The sequence below is a fragment of the Numenius arquata genome, chromosome 7 (genome assembly GCF_964106895.1).
Source record: "Numenius arquata chromosome 7, bNumArq3.hap1.1, whole genome shotgun sequence".
Classification (NCBI taxonomy): domain Eukaryota; kingdom Metazoa; phylum Chordata; class Aves; order Charadriiformes; family Scolopacidae; genus Numenius; species Numenius arquata.
Window position 1 is genome coordinate 42995963 of NC_133582.1, and position 27917 is coordinate 43023879.

The 27917-nt window shown below is 37.2% G+C and overlaps 1 protein-coding gene across 1 annotated transcript in view; it reads right to left on the reverse strand.

The window, feature by feature from the left end:
* The window catches only part of NEK11 (NIMA related kinase 11), a 93683-nt gene that overhangs the window by 62446 nt on the left and 3320 nt on the right, over positions 1 to 27917 (reverse strand). The window contains exons 2-5 of the mRNA XM_074150436.1: positions 12549 to 12714; positions 7400 to 7518; positions 2493 to 2557; positions 1859 to 1985 (exon numbers count right to left, since the gene is read on the reverse strand). Of these exons, the coding sequence (XP_074006537.1) occupies positions 1859 to 1985; positions 2493 to 2557; positions 7400 to 7518; positions 12549 to 12714 (477 nt within the window). The remainder of the gene's footprint in view (positions 1 to 1858; positions 1986 to 2492; positions 2558 to 7399; positions 7519 to 12548; positions 12715 to 27917) is intronic.

Genomic DNA, 27917 nt, shown 5'->3' on the forward strand with positions numbered 1-27917 from the left:
ATAGAATAAATATTTAAATATTAAATGAAGACATGAAATGACCAATGCATCAATCAAATATGTGAGTCATGGTAGTTGACAAGTCCTGATCAAAAGAGTTTCTTGGCTCAGAAGTTCTTTGGGGGCTGGGAGTCTAGTGAGTCAGAGCACACCTCCTCCTTAGTGCCCCTACAGTGAGGGCCAAGAAGCTCCTACTGAAGGCAGTTCCACCCCCAAATAAGTGCTCTGGTGCTGCTTTGGAAAGATTACAAAATGCATAGGTATTTTCTGCAAAAGGTATAGCAGAAAGCTAATAGCTATTGACTTCTTGTAAGGGCGGGTGGAGGTGCAGGACATTTCTGCTATTTTTTGAATTCTGAAAGGGTGATCAACACATCGTCTATACATACACTGGACAAAATTCTGCTTTCATTTATTCTATACAAATTCAATGATTGTATGAATTGACACTTGTAGCAACAAATAGAACTTAAACATGTATTTTAAATTCCATTTCAACTGCAATAAAATAAATTATTCTTTACAGCAATAGAGCACAAAAGGCAGGTTTTCTTGTCTGTTTACTTGTTTTGACATCTTTTGAAATCTCCTCTCAATATATTTTTATTGACTACAGGTATTAACTTATATTTGTTTTGCTACAGATGAACAAGAGAGAATTTGACATCAAATCCATCTCAGTTCATCTATACAGACTGTGACATGAGATTGCTGACACATCTGTTGACTGGATTAAACATGCTAACTGTGAAAAATGGTTGCTACAAGTTGAAAGTACAGATGACTGTTTTCAACATTTAGATTTCTATCTTGCAGTCACAAATATATTTTGAAAAGGCAGAATTGAGCAGAAGCTAGAGTAAATTACCAAGTAAACAAACTACATTCCAGTCATCGAATGTTTTACAAAGGAAATTTCCTGATTTCAAATATTCATAAAAAAGGAACCTTCAGATTAACATACCTACAGAAATAAACATATCTTAACAGAAGAAACAAAGCATATTTTATAAAAAGAAGTACTATGACAGAATTTAAAAAACACAATAGTTTTAACCATCATCTTAAACCAGAATTTAGGATATGTTTAGGATACAAAGATAAACAAGGCAGATATTTTCCCCATTCCAAAAGTCATTCTTCATCTTAGCTTGCAGGAATACCTGCACATCTAAAGCTTTTCTAAAGTCTTTCAACAAATCTCAGGTTCTCAACTTGATTCTTTAATCATCACCTCAGAAGTCTTGATCTCAAGAATTTGTGCCAAGTGTAGAACTCACACTTTACTTTCTACCTTTGAGCCTTTCATGAAACACAGTGCCTTTTTGCTTCTGTCCTAATACTCCAGTTATTCTCATCTTCAGCTCCCCTTCCAAGTACCTTCTTTCTTTTTGCATTTGCCAATGTTTCTCAATTCAGTTCCTAAGAAGGTCCTTCTGCTTCCCTCTCAGTCAGGAATCACTTTTTCCTCATCTACTTGGAAGTTTAACAGACAGTTGCTTCTTTCCCTTCATCTTTCTCAATGTGAGAAAGAAAAAGATCTCCTCCTCCCTACCAAAACTTGAACTTTGTCTACAGTCGCCCTGTGTCATGGCAGAGACTGGACCTGAATCTTTCTCTACTTTGAAGTCCCAGGTAACCCAGAATAAGAGTAAACTACATGCTTCTTAACACAAAGAGCAAGCCTTCCAATTGCAAAATATGACACAAATGTCCTGGAATAATTTTAGTGGAGAAGTGTGAGCACCCTTCTGAGGGAGCCATTTTTTTTTAAAAAAAAGTAGTTCCTAAATAAAGTCAAATGCTGACCGAGAAAATAAATGCCTAGTCCAACTGAAATAGCATGCTGACTACTCACCAAATGTCAGATTTTGTGTTATATCCCTGGTGCTTCAGTGCCTCTGGACTCATGTAGTATGGCGTCCCAGTAAATGTAGTTGCCAGATCACATGAACCCATCAAAAGACGAGAAACTCCGAAGTCCCCTAAAAGCAACAGCAGAAACAATAATCTATTAATATAAATCCCATAAATCTGTATATATTCATACAAACTCTTTGAGTTTATTTTTAGACATGATACAATGACTGTACATCCAGAAAAACTGCCAGAATTTTAAAATATGGAAAAAACAATTTTCTGTAATTCTTCAAAATAAAAACACTAGAAAATCATAAACCTATAGAACGATGTAGATTTGAAGAGGCCTCACAAGGTCATCCGATTCAAACCCCTGGCCCGGAGCAAGGCCAACTTCAAAGTCACATGAGGCTGCTCAGCTCCAGGTCCTGCCAAGCTTGGGGCACCCTCAAGGCTGGAGATTTCATTGCTTCTCTGTGCCCCTATTCCTGTGCCGGACTGTCAAATAAATTTTGACCACAAATTAAAATACTACATCAGACATGACTTCATCTAAATCTCCTATTGACAAAATGTCTGCTGGACTGTTCTAGCATACTAAAATACATGTTTAAAAAGTATGGAAATCTCACCAATTTTAAGACGATCAGTTTTCAAAAATATATTCTTGGCTTTCAAATCTCTGTGAAGTATTCGCCTGGAATATAAAAGGAAATTCAACCTCATCCAACTTGAAGCATTCACAGTCAAGTATCAAGTATCCCAAGTATTTATCTTCACTCCTTGTCAGGAAGGCCAGCCAACCACTGGCCACATTCTAACCCTGTAAGTGACAATGCACAGGGGATGGCATTAAGGAGCTTCATATAAACACAGAGGTGAATTCACAGACACCCACATATAGGATGAGAGCTTAAGCTCACAAAAAAATGAGCCCAGGGATCCCAGCTTGAGAATACAGATGCAGGCTTAACATGAGCTGCAGAGGAAGGGAGAAAAGCAAGTCTTCCTATCTGGCTCTTCTTCAAAGCTTTATGTCTTATTTTCTGCCAGAAGAATGAGATGTCTCACAATAGATTAAGGGATGAGAAAAAAAGCAATGAGATTCTCAAAGCTCAGGGAACTCTCCTTCAGAGAAAACGTGTAAGTCGAAACACAAATATGTATATAGACTAGGTTAGTAGTTCAAACTTTTACAGTAATGGTGTGGAAGATAAAAGAACTTCACAAAGAGAGAGATCAAAAGGAAAAGAAAAAGAACAACCAGCTTTTACAGACTTATATTTCCATTAAAGACTGAAGTATCATCATAAACTACACACCATGTGGGGACAAACAGCATCTTCTCAATTTCTTGAAATCTTAATGTGTAACAGTAATTCTCCATCCCCTTAGGAAAAGTAAATATCTCTACAGTATACAAAACATAAGCCTATATATACACATAGTTTTATAAAAATCTTGTTCTGTTCATTTAGATTCATAGTCTTTCCTTACCATTCATCACACAGAGTCCTTGCAAGAACTTGACCTCAGTGAGTTAGATATTTCTTGCATATTGCTGTTGAGTGTTGGTGGGTTTTAACCCTTTTTTGTTATTACTGCTTTGTAGAAATATAACCACAAACTCTTTGAACCTACAAGTTTCCTGGATATCTATGATTTGAATAGCAGCTATCTTGATGTATAAAAACTATCCAGAAAGCTTTCAGTAGCATATTATTTGAAAAGGTGATAAAGAGAAGATGTTTGGGTTACATTAGGTTGAATTAGAATGTAATGCTAATCTAAACTTGTAACATATTGATGAAAATGTTATGCAAATTGTTTGCATTATCAATAATTGTGAGATGCTTTTATATATTAATATGACTAAAAGATACTCCTGGTGATGCTTTGGAACTTCCCATGACGATGTCTCTCAATGCAAGCCACTTTATTCTGCCAGGATATATCAGAAGATAAACAAGTTACAGCTGAACCCTTAACTGAATCAGCTACTTTAATTTCAGTAAGAAATAAATATTGAGCCTCCACTGTAAATTAAGAAAGAGTGCGACACTTTGTTGTAGTAAAAGACAGACATATAAAAGTAACATGAATTAACTAGACTCTAGCAAACTTAATTTAACTTGACAGTCAGCAAAGTGGTTATTGATATTTTGGGTAGAAATTAACACTTAAGGACAGTTTCAAATCTGGGCAGTAAACACACCCATACCTATGTTCAATAGATTACCTGCTTGTTGTTTCATAGTCATAAAAAATAGCACAAAGCACTGAGTAGGGGACAGCCTCCTTGAATAAAGCTTCCTCTGCAACATACCAGCAAGTAAGCTGATTGAAGCTGTTTACTGCTGTGAAATATTCAGCAATTAAATTCCCTTTTCTCTATATGAAGAACTATTAGAGAAGTAAGAGGTTCGGGGTGAGTCTGAATCCTGTACTAGGGAAGACAACATGAAATCCAGGTAACAGTACTTGGGCAAAGCCTGCTATCCTGTAGATTGAAAGCAACAGATTTGTTTGCATAAATGGTAATCTGATAAAAATCTCTATGTTGGTATATTTTTCATAAAGATTAGCAAAGTGATGGATAACTTAATGGTCAGCTTTATTCAAATTGAGGTTAAATGAATCAATAGCCACATTGCCTGATTGATGTGGGATCAATTTTGTGCACTGATGTGCAATGGGCTACAAGTATGCCAGAGAGACTAGATGATGGTTTCATGCTAACTTTCTCTATCTAGATAAGAACTGAACTGATGTTGCCTCTCCCTACTTCTCTCTCTGGCTATATCAATGACAGATGAGGATTTAATCTATTTAATTCTAGACAATTTAGCTTTCAGGTTTAAAATTAAAAAATCCTTCCAATTATGCAAAATAGCCAGTAGATAGCATAATGACCACAAACTATTCATGCCCTCTTTGGGATTTATGAAGCATAAGTAAAAGACAGGAATGTCTAATCTGTATAATCTTTATTATTACAGGAAAAGAAAATCAACCTGAGGCAGTGAAAAAGTTCTGTTTTAAAAAAAGTTTCCAGCATAAGAGTTTTTTTAAAAAAGTGCAGAAGTTCAACTAAAGCTGTGCAAGAAGGACAACCAAGGGAATAGTCTATGTCTAAAACCAGAAATAATAATTTTTGATGCTTTGGAATAAAAACTTCCATGCACAGCAGCTGGATTTTCTAAGGAAAGGCATGACAAAGTCTAACCCACAGGTAATGAAGCTCAAGCTTCTAATCCTATGGCAAAGTTTTCTTTGCATTAGAACATATTTTAAACATATATTACAGTTTTTTTCCCATATCAGTAGCAAAGAAATAATGTATGACTCCTCTATACCTAAATAGAGGGCTGTTATTACGTTTCAGTAATTCAAATTAATTTTTGTAAGTAGTTTTAAATCCTTTTAAGCCTAACCTTGTCCATTTAAGCTATTGTTTGGCTCTAAACTAATAAGATAAAGATTGAATTTTCTATTGTGCATACAGTCAAATAACACATAATACAATACAGGAAATGCAAACAAAAATAAAACTGTCAAGTCATTTGTATGTGTCTGGAGAGGCACTATTAAATAGCTATGATTCAAAGACAGAAAATGAAATGCTGTTTGGAAAATCAGATTGCTCCTTTCACTGGAGAATTAAATTGTGCTTTTCAGGAAACCCAGTAATTTAATATACATATTTACCAAAGAGAGTTTATTTATAAGATTTTTTTTTAAGATTCATTTGAGAACAAGTATAAAATGAGAAAAATAGAGAGAAAAGAAGAATAGACAAAAAGGACATGCAGGAAAGCAGGAGATAAAAGAGGCATGAGGAAATACAGAAAATGAAACACAAAAAGAATAACTTATACAATAGAATAGAATAGTTCAGTTGGAAGGCACCTACAATGATCATCTAGTCAACTGCAATGTCATTGTTATTCTGCACTGGTCTGCACAATGCATCCTCTAAACACATATAACTAAATAAAGGATTTCACCAAAAGTGGACATCCCAGATTAGCAAAACTTCTAATCATAAATTGTTGAATTGGAGTTTGAGAAGGTGAAAAAGAAAAAAAAAACAACCAAAAAAACCCCCACAAACAAACCCATGCTGCTAGTTCAGTTAAACAGTCAGGATTTTTATTTCCACTCCCATCTGTCCTTTCCACCTGAAGTGAATGCCGAGGAACAGAGCATCCCAAGAGAGCTCTCTTTGTTGTGCTCCCATCACTGCAGTCTGTGGGGGTGGCACTTCATGTACAAGCCCCAGATAAATTGGTATTTAGGAACAAAAATGTTCTTGAATCTTGGACAGCAATTCACTCTGCCTTTTGGCCATTATTTTAAGCAGATTAGCTCATCTCTCCAAAACATGCCGGCGATTCCAGACAAACATCCTCAGCCTCTGCTAAGACAGTTCTTGCATCAGTGAGATTCTTATTTCTAAAAGCTCGATAGGAATAATAGTCCAAATAGTTCAGCTTGGCAGGGTGAAAAATATTGGACTTTTGGGCTACAATGCTCTTTAGAAAGGATTCTCTGTCTTGTTCATTAACGTGACATTTCAGAGCTGCCAATAGGCAAACACAACAGGGAGGAGACAGAGGAAAGGAGAAGACAGAAAGTCGGGTTGACTTTAGCCAGCTCACTGTTTCTGAAAAGCTGCTAGGAAAGGAGCTGGTATTCCCATTTGCTCGGCTGTTCCAACCAGCTCTCAATGAGGGTGGCATAATGCTGGGCCTTCTGCCCCTTGCTCAGCACCACGCTTGGTCTCCCTCATACCATGCTAAATAGTTCCACCTACCTTCAAAGGTAACAGCACTGGGTGATGTGGGAAGGGGACCAGACGGGGCTCATGCACATGTCCAGTGCACTGGCAAGGAGGGAACTGCTTAAATCACCCAAGTCAGCCTCCCTAAATCACAGGCAAGAACTGCACCCATGGAGATGACCAGGTGGGTATTCACCTGCATCTACCCATGCTCAAACCAAATGTGATCTCCAAACATCACTGTATGGATGACCTGCAGTAATTTTTTTAAGTTATTCTTTGATGTGCTGTTAAAAGTAATGTCTGTTTTCAAAGAATGTATGTATATAACTTCACTGATTTTAGTGGGAGTACATCAAGCATATATATTGGATTCTTCACATTAAATATCTGCGAGATCCTTGTTGACTCCCCTTGAAAAAGCTGACTTTAACCTTTTAATCCATTTCCTTCTAACAATATTGAACTATATCTGTTGTGCTAAGTTTTTCACATGGCTCTTAGAAAAAGTGTGTCTAATTCTGAAAGACTTTTACCACAGCGCTGCTGAAAGATGTAACACACAATGTTATTGCAGGATAGATAATTAATTACACTTTAGGCATACAACATATACTACAGCAGTTCGGTGAACAGGACTTTATACCTATACATGACGATCCATACGGTTTCGGTTCTGTTTGAACATCTGCAACTAGCCCATAAGTTTATTCCCTCCCCTCCCAAGCTAAATGCTCTCTTATTAAATGACTGTACCTTTCATGCATATAGTTGACTCCAAGTAACAACTGTATAAACCAGTCTATTATTTGTCTTTGAGTGAATATCTTCCCAGATTCTTTGTACTCTTGAATTTTAAAGTCTAGATCTCCACCCTGAAAAATATCACAACATTTATACGTTTAAAGTAAGGTTTTAAAATCTCTCCTTCATCAAAGTACAGGACTTCATTTTCACAGAATCACAGAATCTTCATGGTTGGAAGGGACCTTTGAGATCATCAAGTCCAACCACAAAAAAAACCCCAAAAACTAAAAACCACCACACCCACCCACAAACAGACACAAACCAACAACCTCAGTCACTAGAGCATGCCCTGAAGTGCCATGTCTACACGTTTCTTAAATACCCAAATTTCTTAAATTTTCTTAGACCTTCAGGCTCCCTTCCACATAGCTTGTAAAATTAATGCTTGCACATGAATTCTGAACTCTCCCAGCACCAAAAGCATACACAACTGAGGATCAAAATGAGATCAGGCAGTCTGGCAGCATAGGCAAAGCAGGTCAGTTTTGTCTTAGTGTTACACGATATCACCAGTTTTCAACGGTTCTCACTTCATGTCCCCCAACTTTAGACATGTACGTCTGAGCTGGTCACCTCAAACTCCCTTTAGAGTTAACACAAGGAAGAGGCATCTGTATAGTGCAATTATCTCTGCCATCTAGCTGCCTACCTTAGGAAGGAATAGATCATGTTATAGAAATGCTGTTTTTCTGCAAGGGTTTATAATGAGGGCCTAGATTGACAGGGTAATAACTAGACACCTAAATGAAGTAAAATGAATCTGCCCTGATTGGTCCCAATAAGTGTAAAATTTGGGAAAAGTACGTCCACTTAAGTCAAACATTGCACAGTCAAGAGACGCTCTGATTTATTATGCTGAAATAACCATGTCAGCATCAAAGAAACCATGCTGTTCTCTGAAGAATTAAAATATAGTTTCTTTAATTATGATACTTTGTCCCTCTTCCAAACTCACTTTTTCCATAAAAAAAAAGCAAAATTAAAGCTTCAAGAATCTGTAGCATGTGTTATTGTAAATACTTCATTAAAACGATTGATCTTGAAGTACCATTAGAAATGGAGCAATATGACACACAGTAGGCCGTGAAAATAAACCAGAAAATATATACAGAAAAAGACTACTTGAAAACTCTAAGTCAGACATTTGGAAAAATCAGTTGAAAAACAGCATGACAAAAGATACTGTTGAGGAGACTTATATGAAAACTGTTCATTTTGCTAAAAAATAGACAGACAGTTGTCAGCTGGTTGTTTATCCAGTTTATAAAATAAATGCATTTTGTCTACAAGAATGCACATTAGTGACAAGCAGTGTGCTGAGGTAACTAATCCCAGAGCAAAGGGACTATGAGTCTCATTGTACTCTAGTGACTATTACCTTGCGTCAGGACAGCTTATTCTCCATAAATCATCACTTTTACATTACACATTCTGCATAAAATCAGAAGTTTTATGTGCCATATACAAGAAAATAGTTTAACCTGTACAACTGCACCTGTATGACTATTTCCCGTCATCAACCCTTCCCTTCTCTGCACCCTTGACTCTCAATGTTTTACGATCTCTTCAGAATTTCTTGTTTTTCTGTTCCCAGCACCATGGTGCACCATATTGCTGCTACAAAATAAGCAGATTCTGTCCTTGCAGATCTATACATTTCTGTCCTGTACTTTGACATGAATTTACAGTAATTTCTGTGGTCCCTGAGGTTCTAAGGTACAATATTCAGGAGTGAATTTTTAAAAAAAGAAAATATGTTTTGTCATATATCAAAAATGTGTTCCCTGACAATGTCCTGCAATTTTATAATTGAAATGTCTGAATCATCTCATTCACTAGGGAAGAGAATATGGCTTCAGCTCTCCATCTGCCTCCCTGCTGCAGCCCAGAGAGAAGCTCTTCTGGGAACTTGGAGCTCTCAGCAGCTGCTTCCCCTTTGCAACTCCAAATGTTCAGCAGCAGAGCAGAAGGAAAGAAAAAGTGTTGCTGATTACCCTGCTGCCTGGCAACCAGATGGGTTGTGTCTGAACCTACTCACACACCTCAAAAATAATGACTCACCTATTCCAGACGGCTGCCCCAGACCATCCAGAGCCAGCTGCAGGGATAGCCCAAGACTCTGGGGCTGCTCAAACACGTGTCAGCTGAATACTGGCCACAAGAGACTATGTACTATCCAGGTGAGGGTAGATGAAGTGCAGCAGGCTCCAATCACCGTTTGTCCTTGTCCCAATGTGTCCCCTCTCAAAATCACACATTGCCATGAAAAATGAAAGGAAAAGTAGGACCTACAGACTTAGGCTACTGAATACTCTCCTAATTTGGGGGACATTTCCTTCAAAAGGTCTGAGGAGGACAAAAGCAGCCGGATAAAGTACTATATATGCCCTCCAGGAACTGTATCAAGCAGAGAAGACTGGTCTCAATGTCCTACAATTAATTTAACCTTGATTTTGCATCTAAAAAAGGAAAACAAACATATCATAAAAAAATTGCTGAAATACTGCTGCCATGAAACTGATGAAGTTTATTAACCCAATTTTGCATTTTGGAAGATGAGTATAATGAAGTTCATAAGGAATGTAACAAATTAAGTACATAGGGAATTTCCAAGCTGTGTTTTTCATTGAAATATCAAGAGTATCAAATACACCAGTAACTTATTTAAAACAGCTTAGCATCTAGAGCTGATAATGCAAACGGGCACTGATTGCTTCAGTTATTCCTTTTGCTCAGATTTCCTTAGCGTATGCACCTTCACATCACAGCTGAGACCACAGCGAAGAGACAGAAATAACTGCCTGAGGGAAAATACAACTAGTTCTGGTTTAGGATGTATTAAAAAATATGCAATTTTTAAAGTAAGTATTCTGTAAAAACTGTATTTTTTTGAAGTAAAATTTGTTACAAAATGGAATCCAAGGTTCCTGAAGGCATTTTTGTTTGAAATCTGACTTACCCGACAATGTTCATGTTGCCTGTAAGATTTCAATTCAGGAAAACTGCCAAAGAAGCTCAACAAGAAGATCAAAACAGAAAACATATTTCTTTTCTATAATTTTGAGTGAATTCAGTTATAATAGAAGATGTCGAGCTGAGCAATGGAGACCAATGTTCTCTTTTCTTCACAGGACTGGTATAGCACAGGGCAGCTGCATTGGAGGCTCACTCTACGCTACTCATGCAAGAATGAGCAAAGTACTATGGCTAATGCATAAGTCACAGTACTTTATAGAAAACAGAATAAGGCTCAGAAAGTAGTTCTGTTTCCATGCCAACTTAACATTTATTCTTTGTTTTGAGTCTGCCCAAGAGTACCAATTACTGCCAATCTGGTAATTATTCTATGCATGAGAAACTGAATGTACTAGGCTTCCAAAGAAGGATCAAGTAGCAATACATTTTTCTCATTCTCAACTTATGTGCAACTTAAACAGGTATCTTTTAGGTTAAAAGATTCAAATCCTACCACACACAAAGGCAGGTTATAGATAAGTAAATACGAAAGTATACCTTCTGGAAATACTCCCACTAAAATAGAAAAGAAACTTTACAGCACTATGCGAAACCTTGCTTTGTACTGTACTTGTCTGAACATTCTATTAAATACATTGTAATTGCTAAAATGCAAAGATACTACATAGTGCGTGCTTCTGGAAAAAGTCACATCCTAGTGGAACCACTGTCATTCTGGCCCGTCCTAGCAGACTCAAAACTGAAAAGATTCAGCTGCATAGCCAATGCATCTATTCCCTCCTCCGTCATTTGCCTTGCTCTAATACATTCTCACGTGTTTGAATATGTGACTTCCAGATCCCAGGGTAACCGCGCACCAAAACATTTTCATGCAGGGTAGTTTATATTGCCTAAATACAAAAACATTCCAAGGAGTGCTGCAGCAGCTTATGATTACTATGGTGATTGCTATTATGCTCTTTTTTATTCACCTGTAGCTTTATTCCAGATGGAGGGGGAAAAAAAAAAAGATAAAAAACTGTGCACACCAAAGCCACCAGTCCAGCTCTATATTGCTGCTGGAAGAGGCTCTTTTATTCCAATAGGGTTAACTGATCTGGTGTTGGGCCACTTTGCACCACAAAGAAAGAGAAAATGAATTAGTGCACAGGAATATCTGGGCAGTTAGAATAATCCTTCAGTTCTGAACTCTGGATTTCCACAGAGTCGGCAATACTGAATTTCCGTCAAGCATCAGCTGTCAGACATTCAGAGAAATTATGCAAAGAGCTTCTGCATGGGTGTTAAAACAAATATTCAGATTGCATAACGGAATTGAACATTTCAGATTTAATTTTTAAAAAGCTCAGCAGTAAATAGGCATTTAACTGTCATCAAAGAAACCTTCTAAGGACAAAATGACTGGTATGAATAATACTTCTTTAATTACTCACACCAAAGCCGAATGCTTGAAGAAATGTGATTAGTTAATACAAGTTTGACTGGCGGACAGGTAACCCAGTAGTCCAGGGCCATTAGTTTCCAAAGCATTTCAAATGTCTAGCAGAGCACAACTGAATAGTCCGCTTCACAGTTTCATGAAAAGATCACTGTATGTACAACAGATTGTATTTTTTTAACACAGTACATCTATATTTGATACAAAGTAGGCACTTGTTTTATACAAACTCTTAAAAAGCTGGCTTAAGTATGTATAAATTCTTACTTTAAAGCCTTAAAACAGATTGTATCAATATGTTTTTAAACCAAATGCTGGAGTAAAAGAAACTGGTAGCTATACTGCAGTATATCCTTCAATGTTTTCTGTATCCTCCAAACTTTGGTGGTCTTTGACTCACACTATTCTCCACTTTATAAAGTCAATGCTGCTACCAAACTCATCATCCGTATCATCACACCTGAGCTTCCCTGGTTTGTTTGTCTGTGAGCTATGAGTCTCATGTGAGCAGGTAACATTACTTATTTGAAATATGCCTAACAAGTAGCAGGTGATACCACAAGGAAGAAATAAGAGTAAAATTCAAACAAAAACATTAAAGAAAACTGGGCTATATTTCTTTTAAGACTGTCTTTTAACACACACATTCTTTCAAATTTCTTCAAAGTAATCTACAAGTCTCACCTCGCAGTATTCAGTGATAATGCAGAAACTATCTCGTTCCACAAAGCTTGCATGAAATTTGACAATGGCTGGATGGTCTAATTTGGAGAGTAGTTGTGCTTCCAGATTTGCTTCAACTGTTTCATTAGGCTTTAGTTCTCCAACAGAGATTTCCTTTAGAACCTTTCTAGAGGAAAACAGGAAATCTTTATATTAAAAATAGAAAAATAGAAAATCACACCATGCTCAAAAACCCATCATAATTTCTTTAAATGCAAAATAATAACATTAACCAAGTACTTGGCAACATGAAATAATGCGGCAAATACAGATAAACAAACAGAATGCATTAAAATGCAAATAAAAATGCCAGTCACTAAAGTGATTAAGCAACGTTTTTAAAATATTATTTTGAAGTATTTTTCCCACTTACTCGCTACTGCACTGTTTTCTTCATGACTTGTTTTCAGTGCTATGGATTAATGCATAATAATAAACGTAAATAAAAAATCAAATCTAAGTGATTTCAAACCCACTCAGAGCATATGCTCAAGATTAATACATGAAATAAGCAGCAGCAAGAAACTGTTTGGTTTTGCAGCTTCTGCCAAAGTCTCTCCATGGAGGCATGAGAAAAATCACACAGAAGGTAGTATTTCTGTGACTGTTTTTCTGGTGATAAAATCAGGATGCCTATTTTTTTCTAAAGATCAGCCTTTCCGTCACCCAAACACCTAAGTGGAAAGTGCAAATTTGGATTTGTGACTGAAACCTAATTCTGCTGTTTCAAATAACTATAAATTTCAGTGTTTAGCCTTTTTTTCTGGGAGGCCCTAAACCCCCTAAGGCTTAAAAAAATTAAAGGGATTTTTCATATTCTTCAACATACAAACACACTACACAAGAAACTGGGGTTCAGACAGCTCTACATGATACCTGGAGTTGGAGAGTTTACTCTTAACTTGTGTTGGAAAAAAGCTCTTAGTGCAGGGCACTATGAGGAAGCACATTTTGCTGGGATCTTCCTAATGAAATGTTTAAAAAAGGCATGCATCACACAAAAGCATGCCATTTCCATCACTTTACTAGCCACTGAAGATCATCGGTCTATGTCTGAAGGAGCTGTTTGAGACTATTAGAGAATATCATGGTATTTTAGTGAAACAAAGTGATGCATTTCAAATAACTTTTGAATACATGGAAGGAAAGTTCCACACTAATAGGATGCCTTCACAGTGCTTTTAGTAATTCCCCATTCAATACTGCATGGATGTAAAGTCCCAGTAGTTAAAGATGACATTGATAAAACCACAGTAATTCACCTGACCTAAGGAAAAAAGTCTGTATTTCTTCATAAGAAAATTTCTTATTAAATCTCAACCATCAGTTTCTGACTAACAATGCATACATTTTTACACAAACTTGCCTAATCCCCATCTGGCAGTGTGATGGAAAAAAACATGCCATTTGATCTGTCTGTATCTCTACAGACAGGCTTCATACTAAGAAGACTGGTAATAACTACTGCAATCTTCTAATCTTCAGTTGACATGGAGACATTATTCCTTCCCTCATATAGATCACGTCACAGAACTGACAAACAGAGTGAGTCTTTGTTAAACATCACTTTAATACAAGTTTCTTGTATACCCAAGACAGCAATAAAAGCCTGATGTGTTGATGTGTAGGGATGGCTTGTCATCTTAGTCACTCGGTGATTTTGATGTTGTCATCAGCTGTCAGACAACAAGACAAGGTGTTTTTCTTATTAAAATTCATTCCCAGATGAACAAATCAGGAAAATATACTTTTGTAAATAAGGTATTGCTTTTCTGTGACACAATGCTAATTAATACCCAAAACTAGAAGTCATTTGCATCTAGAAAGAAAACTTTTGTTTACCCCATTTCAGTATTTAAACAAGTAACTTCTACCCTAACAAGCAGCAAAAATGGGCTCTTTCTGTGATTTACAGGGCTCCTAAGATAACTCAAATGTGGCATCCCTGGTGATGTCAAATCAGTTGATAGAACCATAAACTGGTTCTATCCAAAGAAAAAAAAAAAAGAGGTTAGCAATCATAAGAAAACAACAGACTTTTCTTAGCTAAACAATCCTGACTGCTTTTCCCCTCTACCAAGAGAACCCAGCTCTACACTTTAAAGGAGACAGTGTTTCTATTTATATGATTCAACCTGCATTTTAAGGTTGACTTATAATAAAAAGTTATCACTGCTCATAATTTAGCCATTATACTTGTGTATCATCTGCTGAAAATCTGCAGGGATTGAACAGTTCAGAAACATATATAGTTAGGTTACACACAATATTTTAAACAAACCTTTTGAAGCATGTAACATAAACATTTGTTATGAATGTTGGGAATAATAGAATCTTCTGTTAAGATTTGGTAAAGACTTAATCTGGAGTATTCAGGTCCATCTGAAAGTCAAATTTTTTCATAAGACCTGCCCCTATATTTTCTGCCACTTAGGCTCAAGTATTAAGAAGGATTTAAAACATCCAAAACGGTTCGCATGAACTAAGAAATCATAGGTTTAGGTGGCACATACAGAAAAACAGACAAAAACACTAAAATGCGGATGCCCTCCAAATACAATAGTTAAAACTACTCCTTTTGATATAATGCTAAAAGAGATGTACTAATTCTTTACTGTGAGGGTGGTGAGACACTGGAACAGGTTGCCCAGAGAATCTGTGGATGCCCCATCCCTGGAGATGTTCAAGACCAGGCTGGATGGGGCTTTGAGCAACCTGGTCTAGTGGGAGGTGTCCCTGCCCAGGGCAGGAGGGTTGGAACTAGATGGTCTTTAAGGTCCCTTCCAACACAAACTATTCTGTGATTCTATGATTTAAACTTATTTATTAGTATAAATTCTACTTAATTTAGCATACAGACATATAAGCAGATCATAGCATCATTTAGCTTGGAAAAGACCTTTAACATCTTTGAGTCCAACCGCAAAATCTAACACTGCCAAGTCCACCACTAAACCGTGTCCCTAAAGATAAGACAAAATGTCAGTGAACACAGAACTATAAAGCCTTGTTATGGACGTGCTAGCAGATATCTTAAATACAGAACAAAAAGTTTTAACTGTGTGGAAAGAAACCCTAGCCTTGCAATTTAATAGGGCAAAGATACTTTTAACCTGATCTTGAACTGACCACAACTGAAAAAGCCTTGTAGTGAATGCATTTGCATCTTAAGAGTCACAAGCGCTGGATGTCACTATTTACATCCACATTTACAGAAGCTGGGTCTGGTACAGGTTACAGCATCCACTCCCCCCAGGGTGGGAAAATAATATGAGAGATAAGACCACTCCCCACAATACAGAAAGCAGCTGCCCTGCCTCCTCAGTGCCTGCATCTCAGCAGACCTTCCCCGGGAGCACCTTCTGGTTTTCATCAGCTGGCTTGCACTGTCACGCTTTGAAACGCAGCCAGGCCAGCACACCGTGTCTGAAAGCACAGTAACGTGGAGCAAATGGGGATAAATAGAGCAAGACTTCAACAAGAGAAAAACAAGCACAAAGGTGGAATCCTCCAGGATATGGACACCCAGTGGGAATCCTTTTTGAGCTTTACTAGTGCCTGACAATATGCCACAGCAGTGTTTATCTCAGTCTATTTGCACTGATCTAAAATTAAATGTTTTACAACCCATCTGGTATTTGTTTACATTGATGACATACTTTATTATTATATAATTTGGTTTATTGGATCAGATGCAATTCTTAAAAGAAGACAATCTTTCTCAAAACGCACTCCGTTTACTGAGTAGACTGCAACATGAATTATTGACTACGTGTATTTTCTTGCTGATAATGAAGTAAAAGAAGTAGAACTCTTTTAATGTCAAGAATACATAGTCAAACTACCATGGAGTGAGTGTGCTCTGGGAATACACGATTAAAATTTGAAGGTTTTCATTAAATAGAAACTTAATTTTACACAGGCAGTCATTCAGTTAATTGCAGCCTGACATTAGCAAGACCTGCTAGCAAGTAATCAGTGTGGAAAGTTGGAAATTCATGATTCCATATAGTTGATATTTCCAAGTCATCCTGAATTCAATATGGAGAGTTGTGGCATAACCCATAACTGTGTATTGTATTTCTATCTACTCTGACCTTTGTAGGACTACCACTTCGCCCTGGTAACTCCTCAGGACAAAGACCACCTGCAACTCCGTAAAAAAGTATCATCTCATCTGAAATTGGTCATAAACAATAAAATAAAAGGAGTCCCTGTCTAATTAATGATCCCTTAAATTCTGTTTATCAAATGGCAAACAGAGAAGGTACAATACTACAAGTGGGGACCAAAACGATGAACAGGCGACAACCCTCATGCACGAGTCCTGTCTGCACAACAGCTTCCACCCTATTAAAACTCGGAAATCCAGTAAAAAGGACACCATCTGCATACAGACCAGCTGAAGTCGCTGATCATTACTGCTTCTTACAGTCAGTTGCTTTCTAGAATATTGCACAGTTGATGAGATTTGCTCATTACAGCCAACAGCATAGTTCTAAAATCACAATTAGGCATTTCTGTTGATAGCTGCCACACTGAAAATATATCCTGGAATCTAATTTTTGATATATAGTCCTGCCTGCCCCCAACTTTAACTGTCTTTTCTGTACAGTTCACATCCAGATATTACAGATTCCTTTTGATTTGACATTACGCTGTGCACATGAGGTACTCCTCATATAAAGTTACTTGCCCTCTGTCAGGCACTATAGTTTCCATTCAGACCTCTCATGTTTGCACTTTTGCACATCCAGCTTTTCTTTGCAATTAAGATACTTTACTGATTTTATATGGCATCCTATTGCTTGGAATCTACTTGCCTCACTTAGGTTGGTCTTCTAGTTCCACTGTAATTTTCATCTAACCCTTATCCATGATACATACAGCTATCCTGTTACTAATAATCTTACCAGATTTCTCTACCTGGTCTCAGTGACTGGCTTTCCTGCAGTTTACAGCTTAGTATCAAAAATTAAAATAATCATTCTTTATATTTTATTTATTATATTTGGAGCACCAGTATCTGCATGGTCTGACCATTCATTCATCTGATCGGAAAGAAGGAGCTGGTGAGACCATGAAATGCAAAAAGTCAACAAACACAAATCAGTCCTACCTAGAACGAATATTTGGTTTTAGTTAAGAAAAGAAACACTCACAGTAAATTAAGTGCACTTAACTTCTGGGGGGAAATCAAGAAGATTACCACACTTCCAATGAAAAACAAACGATGAGTACTGTTTGCAATTCCTACTTACGTATATATGTTTAGTCATCAGCCAAAACATTTCAAACCTAAGCATTACTACACAACTTCTTAAATCAAATGTTGGGCTCCTTTTATCATTCCCATGGCTGCTACTAATATATTACTTGAGCCATAAACCAATTTCAAACCTAAGTATTGCCCAAAAATTCCTTAAACATATGCTGGGCTTCTTTTGTCATTCCCATGAACACTATTGATTTATTAGTAAAGCCATAACAATTGTCAATGATTGGCTTTTACTATCCTCTGAAATAGGATATTCAAGCTGTTCATGAACATTCACAAACATCAAGAACTAAACTGTGCAGACAACACCAACTTGGGCGGGAGTGTCGATTTTCTTGAGGGTAGGATGGCTCTACAGAGGGATCTGGACAGGCTGGATTGATAGGCCGAGGCCAATGGTTTAAGGTTCAACAAGGCCAAGCGCTGGGTCCTGCACTTGTGTCACAACAACCCCATGCAGCGCTACAGGCTTGGGGAAGAGTGGCTGGAGAGCTGCCCAGCAGTAAAGGACATGGGGGTGCTGGTAGACTGTTGGCTGAACATGAGCCATCAGTGGGCCTGTACCAGGAATACTGTGGCCAGCAGGACTAGGGAAGTGATTATCCTCCTGTCCACTAGTGAGGCCCCACCTTGAGAACTGTGTTCAGTTCTGGGGCCTCAACACAAGAAAGGCATTGAGGTGATGGAGCTTGTTCAGCGAAGAGCAACAAAGCTGGTGAAGGGTCTAGAGAACAAGTCCTCTGAAAAGTGGCTGAGGGAACTGGGTGGTTTAGCCTGGAGAAAAGGAGTCTCAGGGAGACCTTATTGCTCTCTACAACTATCTGAAAGGAGGTTGTAGTGAGGTGGGGGTTGGTCTTTTCTCCCAAGTAACAAGTGATAGGACAAGAAAAAATGGCCTCAAGCTGCACCACGGGAGGTTCAGATTGGATATTAGGAAAAATATTTACACTGGAAGAGTTACCAAGCATTGGAACAGGCTGCCCAGGAAAGTCGTTGAGTCACCATCCCTGGAGGTATTTCAGAGACCTGAAGATGTTTAGGTTATGATATTTAGGGACATGGTTTAGTGGTGGACTTGGCAGTACTAGGTTAATGGTTGGATTCAATGATCTCAAAGGTCTTTTCCAACCTCTATGATTCTATGATATTCCCTGAGTTAACCACTAAGAATTCAATCGCTATCTGAGCACTGTAATATCTGTAGATGGATTAAATATAATTTCATTTCCTAAATAAGCACTTTAAAGAATTTAACAGTGCTTAATCTTTGAATGGTGATGAGATTTCATAAATTTACAAGTGAAATGGATGATTCACTTTTCATTTCCATCAGCAAGTCACAATTATAGCACCTACAGACATTTTTTGAGATGCCTAATTTTCTAATGCTCTAATATATGCACTAACACTGAACAGTTCAGCTCATAAGGTAAACAGTTTATGGTTATTTGAAAATTAACAGTTCCTAATTAGTATCCCAAAGAAATGAGAATATATTTTCTGGGACAAGATCATGACAGAGAACACTGTTGAAATAAATTAGCTTAAAGAAATACAGCTTATATCATTTTCTTCTGCACTGAGCAAAATCTCACATATACAAAGGGGCATACTTCAAATTATTTTTGGTCAACCATATGTGCCAATGTTAGAAAAAATTGATAATTATGAAGCAAAGCAGAGTACTTGTGTTATTCTCCACAGAACTGAACAAGTCATATTACTACTGCACAAAAGTACCATTAACATTATTTATTTAGATATTCAACCATCTTTATTTTGAATAATTCTTTGGGGCGTTTTAGGTTGCCATCTAAGTTGATTAAAAATTACAAAATAAAACTGGACATTGATTAATAAAGGAATAATTTTCCTCTAAAACTATGTTTTTGAAACCTAGAACTTTTTTCCTTGGCAGAAATGAAAAAATAAAATTTAATTACATTTATAGTCTATTTATACATTTCAGGTCTATATTAACTACTAATAGACTCTGATTGAACTACAGAAATTTGTGTCTACTCAGGCAAATTATTAAAAATTATTATGGGGTACAGCCTAAATCCCTGTGAATGTACGTTTTTTAGCAATACTTTATCTCTACATGTTGCATTATCACCACCTACTGTTCATTCATCCTTTTTTCTACAGCCCAGTCTTGTTTAAGAATGTAATTAAATGTCATGCTGCCACTAACCTCAATGGAATTTGAAACAGAAATGTGACAAGGACTAAATAATTTGTTTATCCTCTGTATCTTTGAAGACTTAATTCTATCAAACATCAAATCATCTAAATCAGGCATTTTTCCGTTGCAATTTCATTACACATACCTGATACATTTCACTATTAACTGCTCTCTGCTAATTAATATTCACTTTCAGAAAAAGGAGATAGTGTTAGAGAACTAAAGCTTGGATTCAGCATTTTGCTTTCAAGCATTATAATATGTTTAAGCATCTCACAATTGCCATGATACGTTTCTTCAACTTGCAGACTTGGGCTACACCATCTGTCAAAAAGAATTTTCCATGCATAGGAATTAGTTTAAATTTTGAAATTAGTTTCAATTAGAAATTTTGAAGAAAGACCCTCCTATCACCTGATCCATATGAATCAGTTTACAGAAAACAGAATTTTGAAGAACAGGAAGTTGCAAAGGGAAACCAAACACACTAATAATCGCTATAAGAATGCTTTCCCTAGAAATTCAACTAAAGCATTTCCTCATGTAAAATTTAATTGGTTCTTTCCTGAATGTGAATATATTTGTAAGCAGAATTATGTTCCTTTCAATGTTGCAAGGATATTTATGTCAACAGCATTGTCCCTTCAGTGGAACTAATTCCCATAAGTAATTTAAATACTAATTGCTGCAACTTTAATGAAAAACTTCACTCTTCCTACATGTCTCTTTCCAGCAGGCATCTCCTTCAATGTTTATTTCTGATATGCTTTGAATTATCTATGGTACAAAAAGGGGGGTGGGGGGGAAAGGGAGAAATAGAGATAAAAGGACAGTTTATAGCTTTACAAAAGCATATTACTAAATAGTCTACAATCAAAGGCAAAGGGAATCAAGCAACGCTGAGGAAATGAATTGTGTATACCATCTATTATTAGATAAAAATCTTTTAATACTTTCTAGTCCTCCTGAGTATGATACTGTGATTTTAGCAATCAGTGAAATATGGGCAACTCAAAAATTAAGCAACTACCCAGAACATTGAAAAGTTATTTTAGAACATATGAAGGGCAAACCATGCATGTAAGAGAAACAGTGAGCTAGAAATTACTTTTACTAATGCGTCACATAAGCACAAAAAAACCAAACCCAAAACAGAAAAAAAGAAGGAAAAACACACTGACTGTACAGCAAATCCAGAATTTATACTACTCACTGCAGCAGTTTTCTTATTACAATGTACTGAATACAACAAAGAGCCAGAAGGCTCATTCTGCATAGAAGAATCAAAAACATCCTTGATGCAGACTTAAGAGAAAACACCTTGCCAACAAGGGTAAACTGCCACAAGATACATAGATAGGCATATTCAAATATTGCAAAACCAAACTGTATCTTTGAGGCAGGTGGTCACAGTTTGACCTAAAGTAATAAGGCAGTACCTCTCCATTTTCTTACAAAAGCTAGATTAGAAATGCATAAAAACCAAACATCAGTTTTCACAAAATGAATGACATACAGGTGATGTCAAGGCATTAGCTTAATTACAAAATCACTAAATTCTGTTTCTGCCATGCATCTCAAATAACCAGTAATTTACCAACAATACCTTAAGCACGATTCTGTGCTCAATGTTGAAAATACCTCTTGCAAACATTTTGAAAAATTAACTTAACCATCAGCACCATTCACTGCCTGCACATAGGATCACAACGGGGTGGGTGCTGCAGCACTGAGCTCAGCTCTGTGGGGGATGAGATTTAGAGTAAACCCAAATAATATTTTTTTTAAGGAACTCTGCCTCCCACTCCCATAAATTAAAAACCTAGTTGGAATACACTCCAGTCAAATGGACAAATCCCACTGAAAATTAAAAAATAGGCTACATAGTCAAAGAAAGGTATACTAAAAGGAGATGGGTAAAAAAAGGGAAAAAGAAAAGAAAAAAGAAAAAAAAAAGAAGAAAACAAAAAAGGGGTAAGAGAAAAAACAAAGAAAAAAGAAAAAAAAAGAAAAACCAATAACAATTCCGTCAAAGCTCAAAAAGATGACTGAGCAGATGTAAAAGTTGTATCAGACATGGCTGTAGAAGATTTTCACAGGCACCTATGTTACACCAGCTGAACAAAAGGTCCCAAGATTTTCTAAATATTTGCCCTTTGGTTTCAAAGAATCCACAGAATATCAGGTTTTACTTTTTTTTTTTTTTAAATGAGGGAACTAGAAATTTTAACAAAGGAATTTCTTGCACAAAGGCCTGCAGTATGGAAGTAGCTTTAAATTGCCAAATCCATCACCAGCATGGGCAGTATAAAATCTCACATCCGTGCTCTGATGCCAAGCTATCCTGCAGAGCACCCACTAGAGACTTATCCAGCACAGGGACTTTCCAAACTTTCTTACACTGAGCTCTAAATAAATTGTTCCAGTGTGAAATGGCCCGTTTCTTGGATTTGTGTGTGATAAAACCATTAATTCTGTTCTACCAATTTTTGCAGAGCATCCCTCTGCACAGATGCATGTGTGTGTCTGTTTCCATAGCTTTGTGGTAGCTGCGAATAAGGGTAGGTTTACTGGAGAGAGGAAGGCAGAGCTGTGCTAGGCTCTAACGGTAGTGCCTGTCTTCCGTACCCATGTTGTACTTTGGCACTGTCACAATCTCACTGCAAGGTCTGCAGCTCCTTCACTCCATATGCCAAAGGCTGCTGAGGAGCCCTACAGTGCCTTGCTGGGCTGCAGGAGGTGGGGACTAAAGCATGTTCCCATATAGTCTCCAATGAGAACTGCTTAAAAGGAGTCCAGTGTTATCAAATTGGTCTCTGAACCAGTACTGGCCTGCACTAGAACAGCACTGAAAAAAATGTAGACAGAGCTGCAACTGCCTACCAAAACTGAAACCACATTTACAGATTCACTCTCTGGCAACCTCCATTTGCAGGTGTACCCTTAAATCACAGCACAAGAGTGTCAGCTGTTGCTAGAGAGGTTTCAGGAAGGACTTCAACACTTAGCTAGGTCTTGACTCCCATAGCATTGCTCACAGAATATGAAAGTCATGCTCAGCCACTCAAGTGGAAAGCTGGTGAAGGCTAACTTCTTAAACTGCTCTAGCTAAATCAGCAAGACCTCTCCGTCAATGTTCTTATTATCTCTTACTTGGGGACAAGATTGACTGCACACCTGAGCAGTGATGGCAGCTCAGCTGATACACCGTAGCCTGAGCCTTACATGAAGAAGCAGAGGCACACTTGACTGAACCAAGCAAAATACGGTTCACTAAGAAAAGCTTATTTAAAAATAAGCAGCAATCAGGAAGGTCCTATAGGAAATGCACCTTACTTCAGTTTCCAAGGAGATCGTGAATATCTGTTCACGTATCTAAAATGACTGGATGGATTCTAGTTTTAATTTCTAGTTTTTATTATTAAAAGAGGGAGAAGAAAAAAGGAGAGCAGCAAAATTAGATGAACATACACACAACAACCGGCAGGGAATAATTTGTTACTGTTATAATCAATTCAGTATCAAATGACCATTCCCTTGGAGTACCTTCAGAGAAGCAAACAGGCAGCAAACAGAGATTTGATGACATAGCAATCTGTTGATAGTCGCTTGGATATTTGTAAGTTACAAAACTCTTCCACCTTTAGATTTTATTTCATTTATTATAACAAGCCATAAATAATTGAAAGTCATGTGATAAATTATTCAGCTAAGTGCACAGTTTCCAAGGAATCATAGCATGAGTCTGGATTAATGGTATAATGCAAGTCAGACGCAGAAGTTGAGCTAACACCCCACAATTATCACACACAGGAGCAGTCCAGGGAGTTTGGTGCTTCTCAGCATGTGCTTTCCACCACTGGGACGTATAAGTACCTTGTGAATATTTATGAACTAGAAGTCCCTATTGCCTACTGTGTACTGCAGCTGCTTGCCTATGCATGGTTATGAATTAGTGAAACTTAACCCAGAGCTTCACCTGGCACAATTGATTAGGACATGCATTATCTATAAGTGATAGCACTGTCCTTCAAGACTACTGCTGAATGTAAATCTCTACTTTAAAAGACATTTTCTTTACTCATAATTACCTGTTACAATTAACTGCTAAACCGCTCACGGGGACAGAGATAGAAGTAACTGCAGGGATATCACTGTTTGCTGTAAAAATGCCGATGCAATCCTGCTCCTTTTTTTATACAAACCAAATTATCTAATTATTTTGGGTAGGTCAAGGTCCATGATGTCCAGAAATAAAAGCAAACTCCTCAAAAATTGAGAGAGACTTTTGTGAAAGCATATGCAAGCCAAGAATCTGGGGGAAAACAAAACAAAACAAAACACAAAAAAAAAAACCAAAACAACCAACCCCAAAACTCCTGCAGATGTCCTGCATTTTGAAGGTGATTTGTAAATTTAAGTAAATTTCACAAAGTGTACCAGTAAATTCATTTACAAAAATTCATAGAAACTGTTTCTTAGACAAAACATTGAAATGCCTTTCTTCTCTTTGTCATTAGAGATTGTATTTGAGCAGATCACTGAGTTTTATAAGACAGTACTGGCTTGATAACTACTGAGCTGCTAAATAAGTTTCACTTGTAACTCTGCCAATGAAATTGGTATTGTATTCACACATAAATGACTTGAATTTCCTATCCAATAAGATCTAATAAGCTTCAAAGCATTTACATATAATATGTTAACAAAGAAGTGAAGGTAGATATTAAAGATCAAGTACACCAGAGAGTTGCAAAATTCCTAGTTTTATTGTCCCATCAGCATTTCCAAATTTTTCCAGTTGTCCTAAGTTCAGTAGCCTTGTCTACCAAGGAAAAAACTGTCTGTCTAGCAATCACTACTCAACTTAGGGAGTTATCATCCAGTTTCAACCAAATCCGTCAGAAGGGAAGCAATTTCACGGATCTTAAGATGACCTTATTTAATGATCTAAGTAGGAAATGCAAGAGCCTTAGATTAGCAACCCCTGGATCTCAAAAGTTATACGTTGTTTGAGTTGCTAAATGGCCAGTGTACATACACCAATCATCTCACCTGTGCATATCCTCAGTGACCACCACAGCCTGACCTGTCTCTTTTCGAGTCACTAGTTAGGGAATACAGAAGGAAAACACAAATATTGGATATGAGAGCAAAGGGAGAAGCTAAAGCTATGATTAGAGGAAGTAAAAGAAAACGGCATGCATTCCAGAAAAAGGAATGTGCCCATAATGCGCGTGGTGAAAAAGCAGGGCTTCTTGTAGTAGGATAAGGGGACAAAGTCTACAGGAAACTAGGCTTCCTTCCAGCCACGCACAGAACAGCTTGTTTTCAAACTGTAGAGCTGACCCCCATGATATTAGGCTCTAGATGAGGATCAAGCACCTACAGTGTAACTGAAAATTCTGCTAATATTTAGCAAGATTAGGATATCAAGGAATGATTTCTCAAATAGGGGCCCAATTATTTTCCAGGCATACCACAGCCTCGCTACATGAACACAGGCAAACTGTTTAACCTCTCTAGTTTTTGCCTACTTGCAAACTGGATAAAAATACTTCACACCTCTGAAAAGTGCTTTCAGGTCCCAGAATGGAAAAGGTGCTAATGCATGCAAAGAGTCATTCTAAACAGACAGTATTCCATAGTGGGCATACACGGGTCAAGAAAAGTGACTGAGTAGCACTGTTTGTCCCTTGCTAGTAACATTAAATTATACAAATGTAAAGAAGTTTAACTTCAGTACTGGTGCAACTTATACAAAAGAAAAAGAGGAAAGTGAGCAAAAATACATAGCTAGTAATTTTTACTCAGATTAAAGCTACCATTTTTTTCTTCTTAAAAGAGCCAAACCCTCTAAAAATTTGTGAAACACCACTAACGGGTAACTACTGATGTGTATCCCCATCTAGCATGCCTAAATTCAGTTCAAACCCTGGAAAAGATTAACAAACACAGGAAATATTTGCAGGAGCATCCAATCCTTATTTGGACTCTAGTTACCTATTAGCTAGATCAGTTTATAATTTGAAAAAAAGATTTGCCAAAGCTCATTTTAGAGACCACTAGAATGGAAAGGCAGTGTCAATATTAAGCAATTCAGTCTCAATTCTAGTGAATATATCTAGTATCTGGCTCACAACCAGAAGATTTGCAGATATCTAACAGGGACAATATCAAATAATACATAAACCAAGCCATACTGTGCAAACTGGAACTAAGTAGCTTGCTTTTGTACAAACATGTCTCTTGCATTTAACCGATTTTAGGGTCTAAGATGATATAAATTCTGACCATAGCTTCTTCCAAAACTGGGAGAAACTGATGAGCTCTCTCCTGTGTGGATTGTCCTAGTACATGAGAAATTTCTTTTGTAGTGAAGAGTCTCCCGGGTTCTGGCCTTTCTCTTTATAAGGGCATTCATTTTGTTCTCTACTCTGCTGTCTGTTTTCACATAAGTTGCAGGAACTTCTATCTTTGATGTTTAACCCTCTGTCAAACTTGGTGAGAATCACCCAATGGGATCAAAAGCTCTTGTAGAAGATGTACAGCAGATGGCACAACTTTCTACACAAACATGGAAGAAAAAAGTCACCTTCCCTAAACATAAATCTAAAATCAAGAACTTGCATTTTTCTTTTTAGGAAACTGTTATGAAATTCAAAATAGTTATTCATCACATGTCTGCACAAAGCAGATACCTCAGAATGAGGTAAGCGTGACCCTTAAGTCTAACACCCAGTCTGAAAAAACCCCATGATGGCACCATCTCACTCCAGAATACTAATCACTGGTTTGGTATTCTCCCTCTCCATTGTGGATAATATACTTTGGAACAACATAAAACACAAGCAATACAAGCAGAAAAGCTATTAGTCAGTAAACTTCAATATCAACAGAACCTATGAAAGCATATTTAGGAATACAGAACAACTTGCAACTATTATTTTCTGAAGGAAACTGGAGTTCATAGACATAAGATGATGTATGGTATGACTAGGGATTTTTCCTGGCCTAGACATTCAGCTGTTTAGCTATGTCGTAGCTGACGGCTGTTTACTGCTATGTACAATTTTCTAGTTGAGACAGGGTGGAAGGCAAAACTAAAATAAAAAAGGTTTTCAGGGTCACCTAATAAAAAAGAAGGCAAAATTCAGGAAATCCCACAGGACTATGAACAAAAGTTACAAGAAAATAGAATTTATGAAAAATACAAATTAGAAAGGTAAAGCAACAGGCAAGGAATATGTTGTACAACACTTAAGAGGCAATTATAGTAAGACACCTACATACACTACTATACTAGTAGTATTTCATAATCCTATTATTTAGATAGTATGCAACTCAGCTGTAGCACACTGGATGTCTCTGATCTAGTACAGACCTCAGAAGGTCAGTAATCCTGATCCCATCCAAACGCAGAACTGGAGATCAGCATGAAGCTGGCATCCACTTCCACAAGAGGCAGGTATTGCTGGCCTAAGCAGCTCTGTGTGGAGAGTTTTACGTGAAATAAGTCTGTTAACTTGAGGCACGCCCCAAATCCTCTCTCCTTCCCAGCTGAAGCAACTGTTTCCATAATACTTCACTCACTACAGCGAAGATCCTTTTGGGGTAACAAAGTACAAGGCATACCCAAAAACTGTTTCTAAAATCATGCAACAGCTTTGCTGAACATTCATGAAATTACACGATAACCATTGTTAGTCTCTGCATTAACTCATTCTGTAGACATTGCACTAATGGAAAACTGAAAAAGATATCCCAAACAGCTTCTGTACCAATATCCAAGATGTCACTCTTCTTGGGAATTTGTATTCTTATGACTTATTCCTATGCTCTTTACAGTGCTTCAGACTGTAGC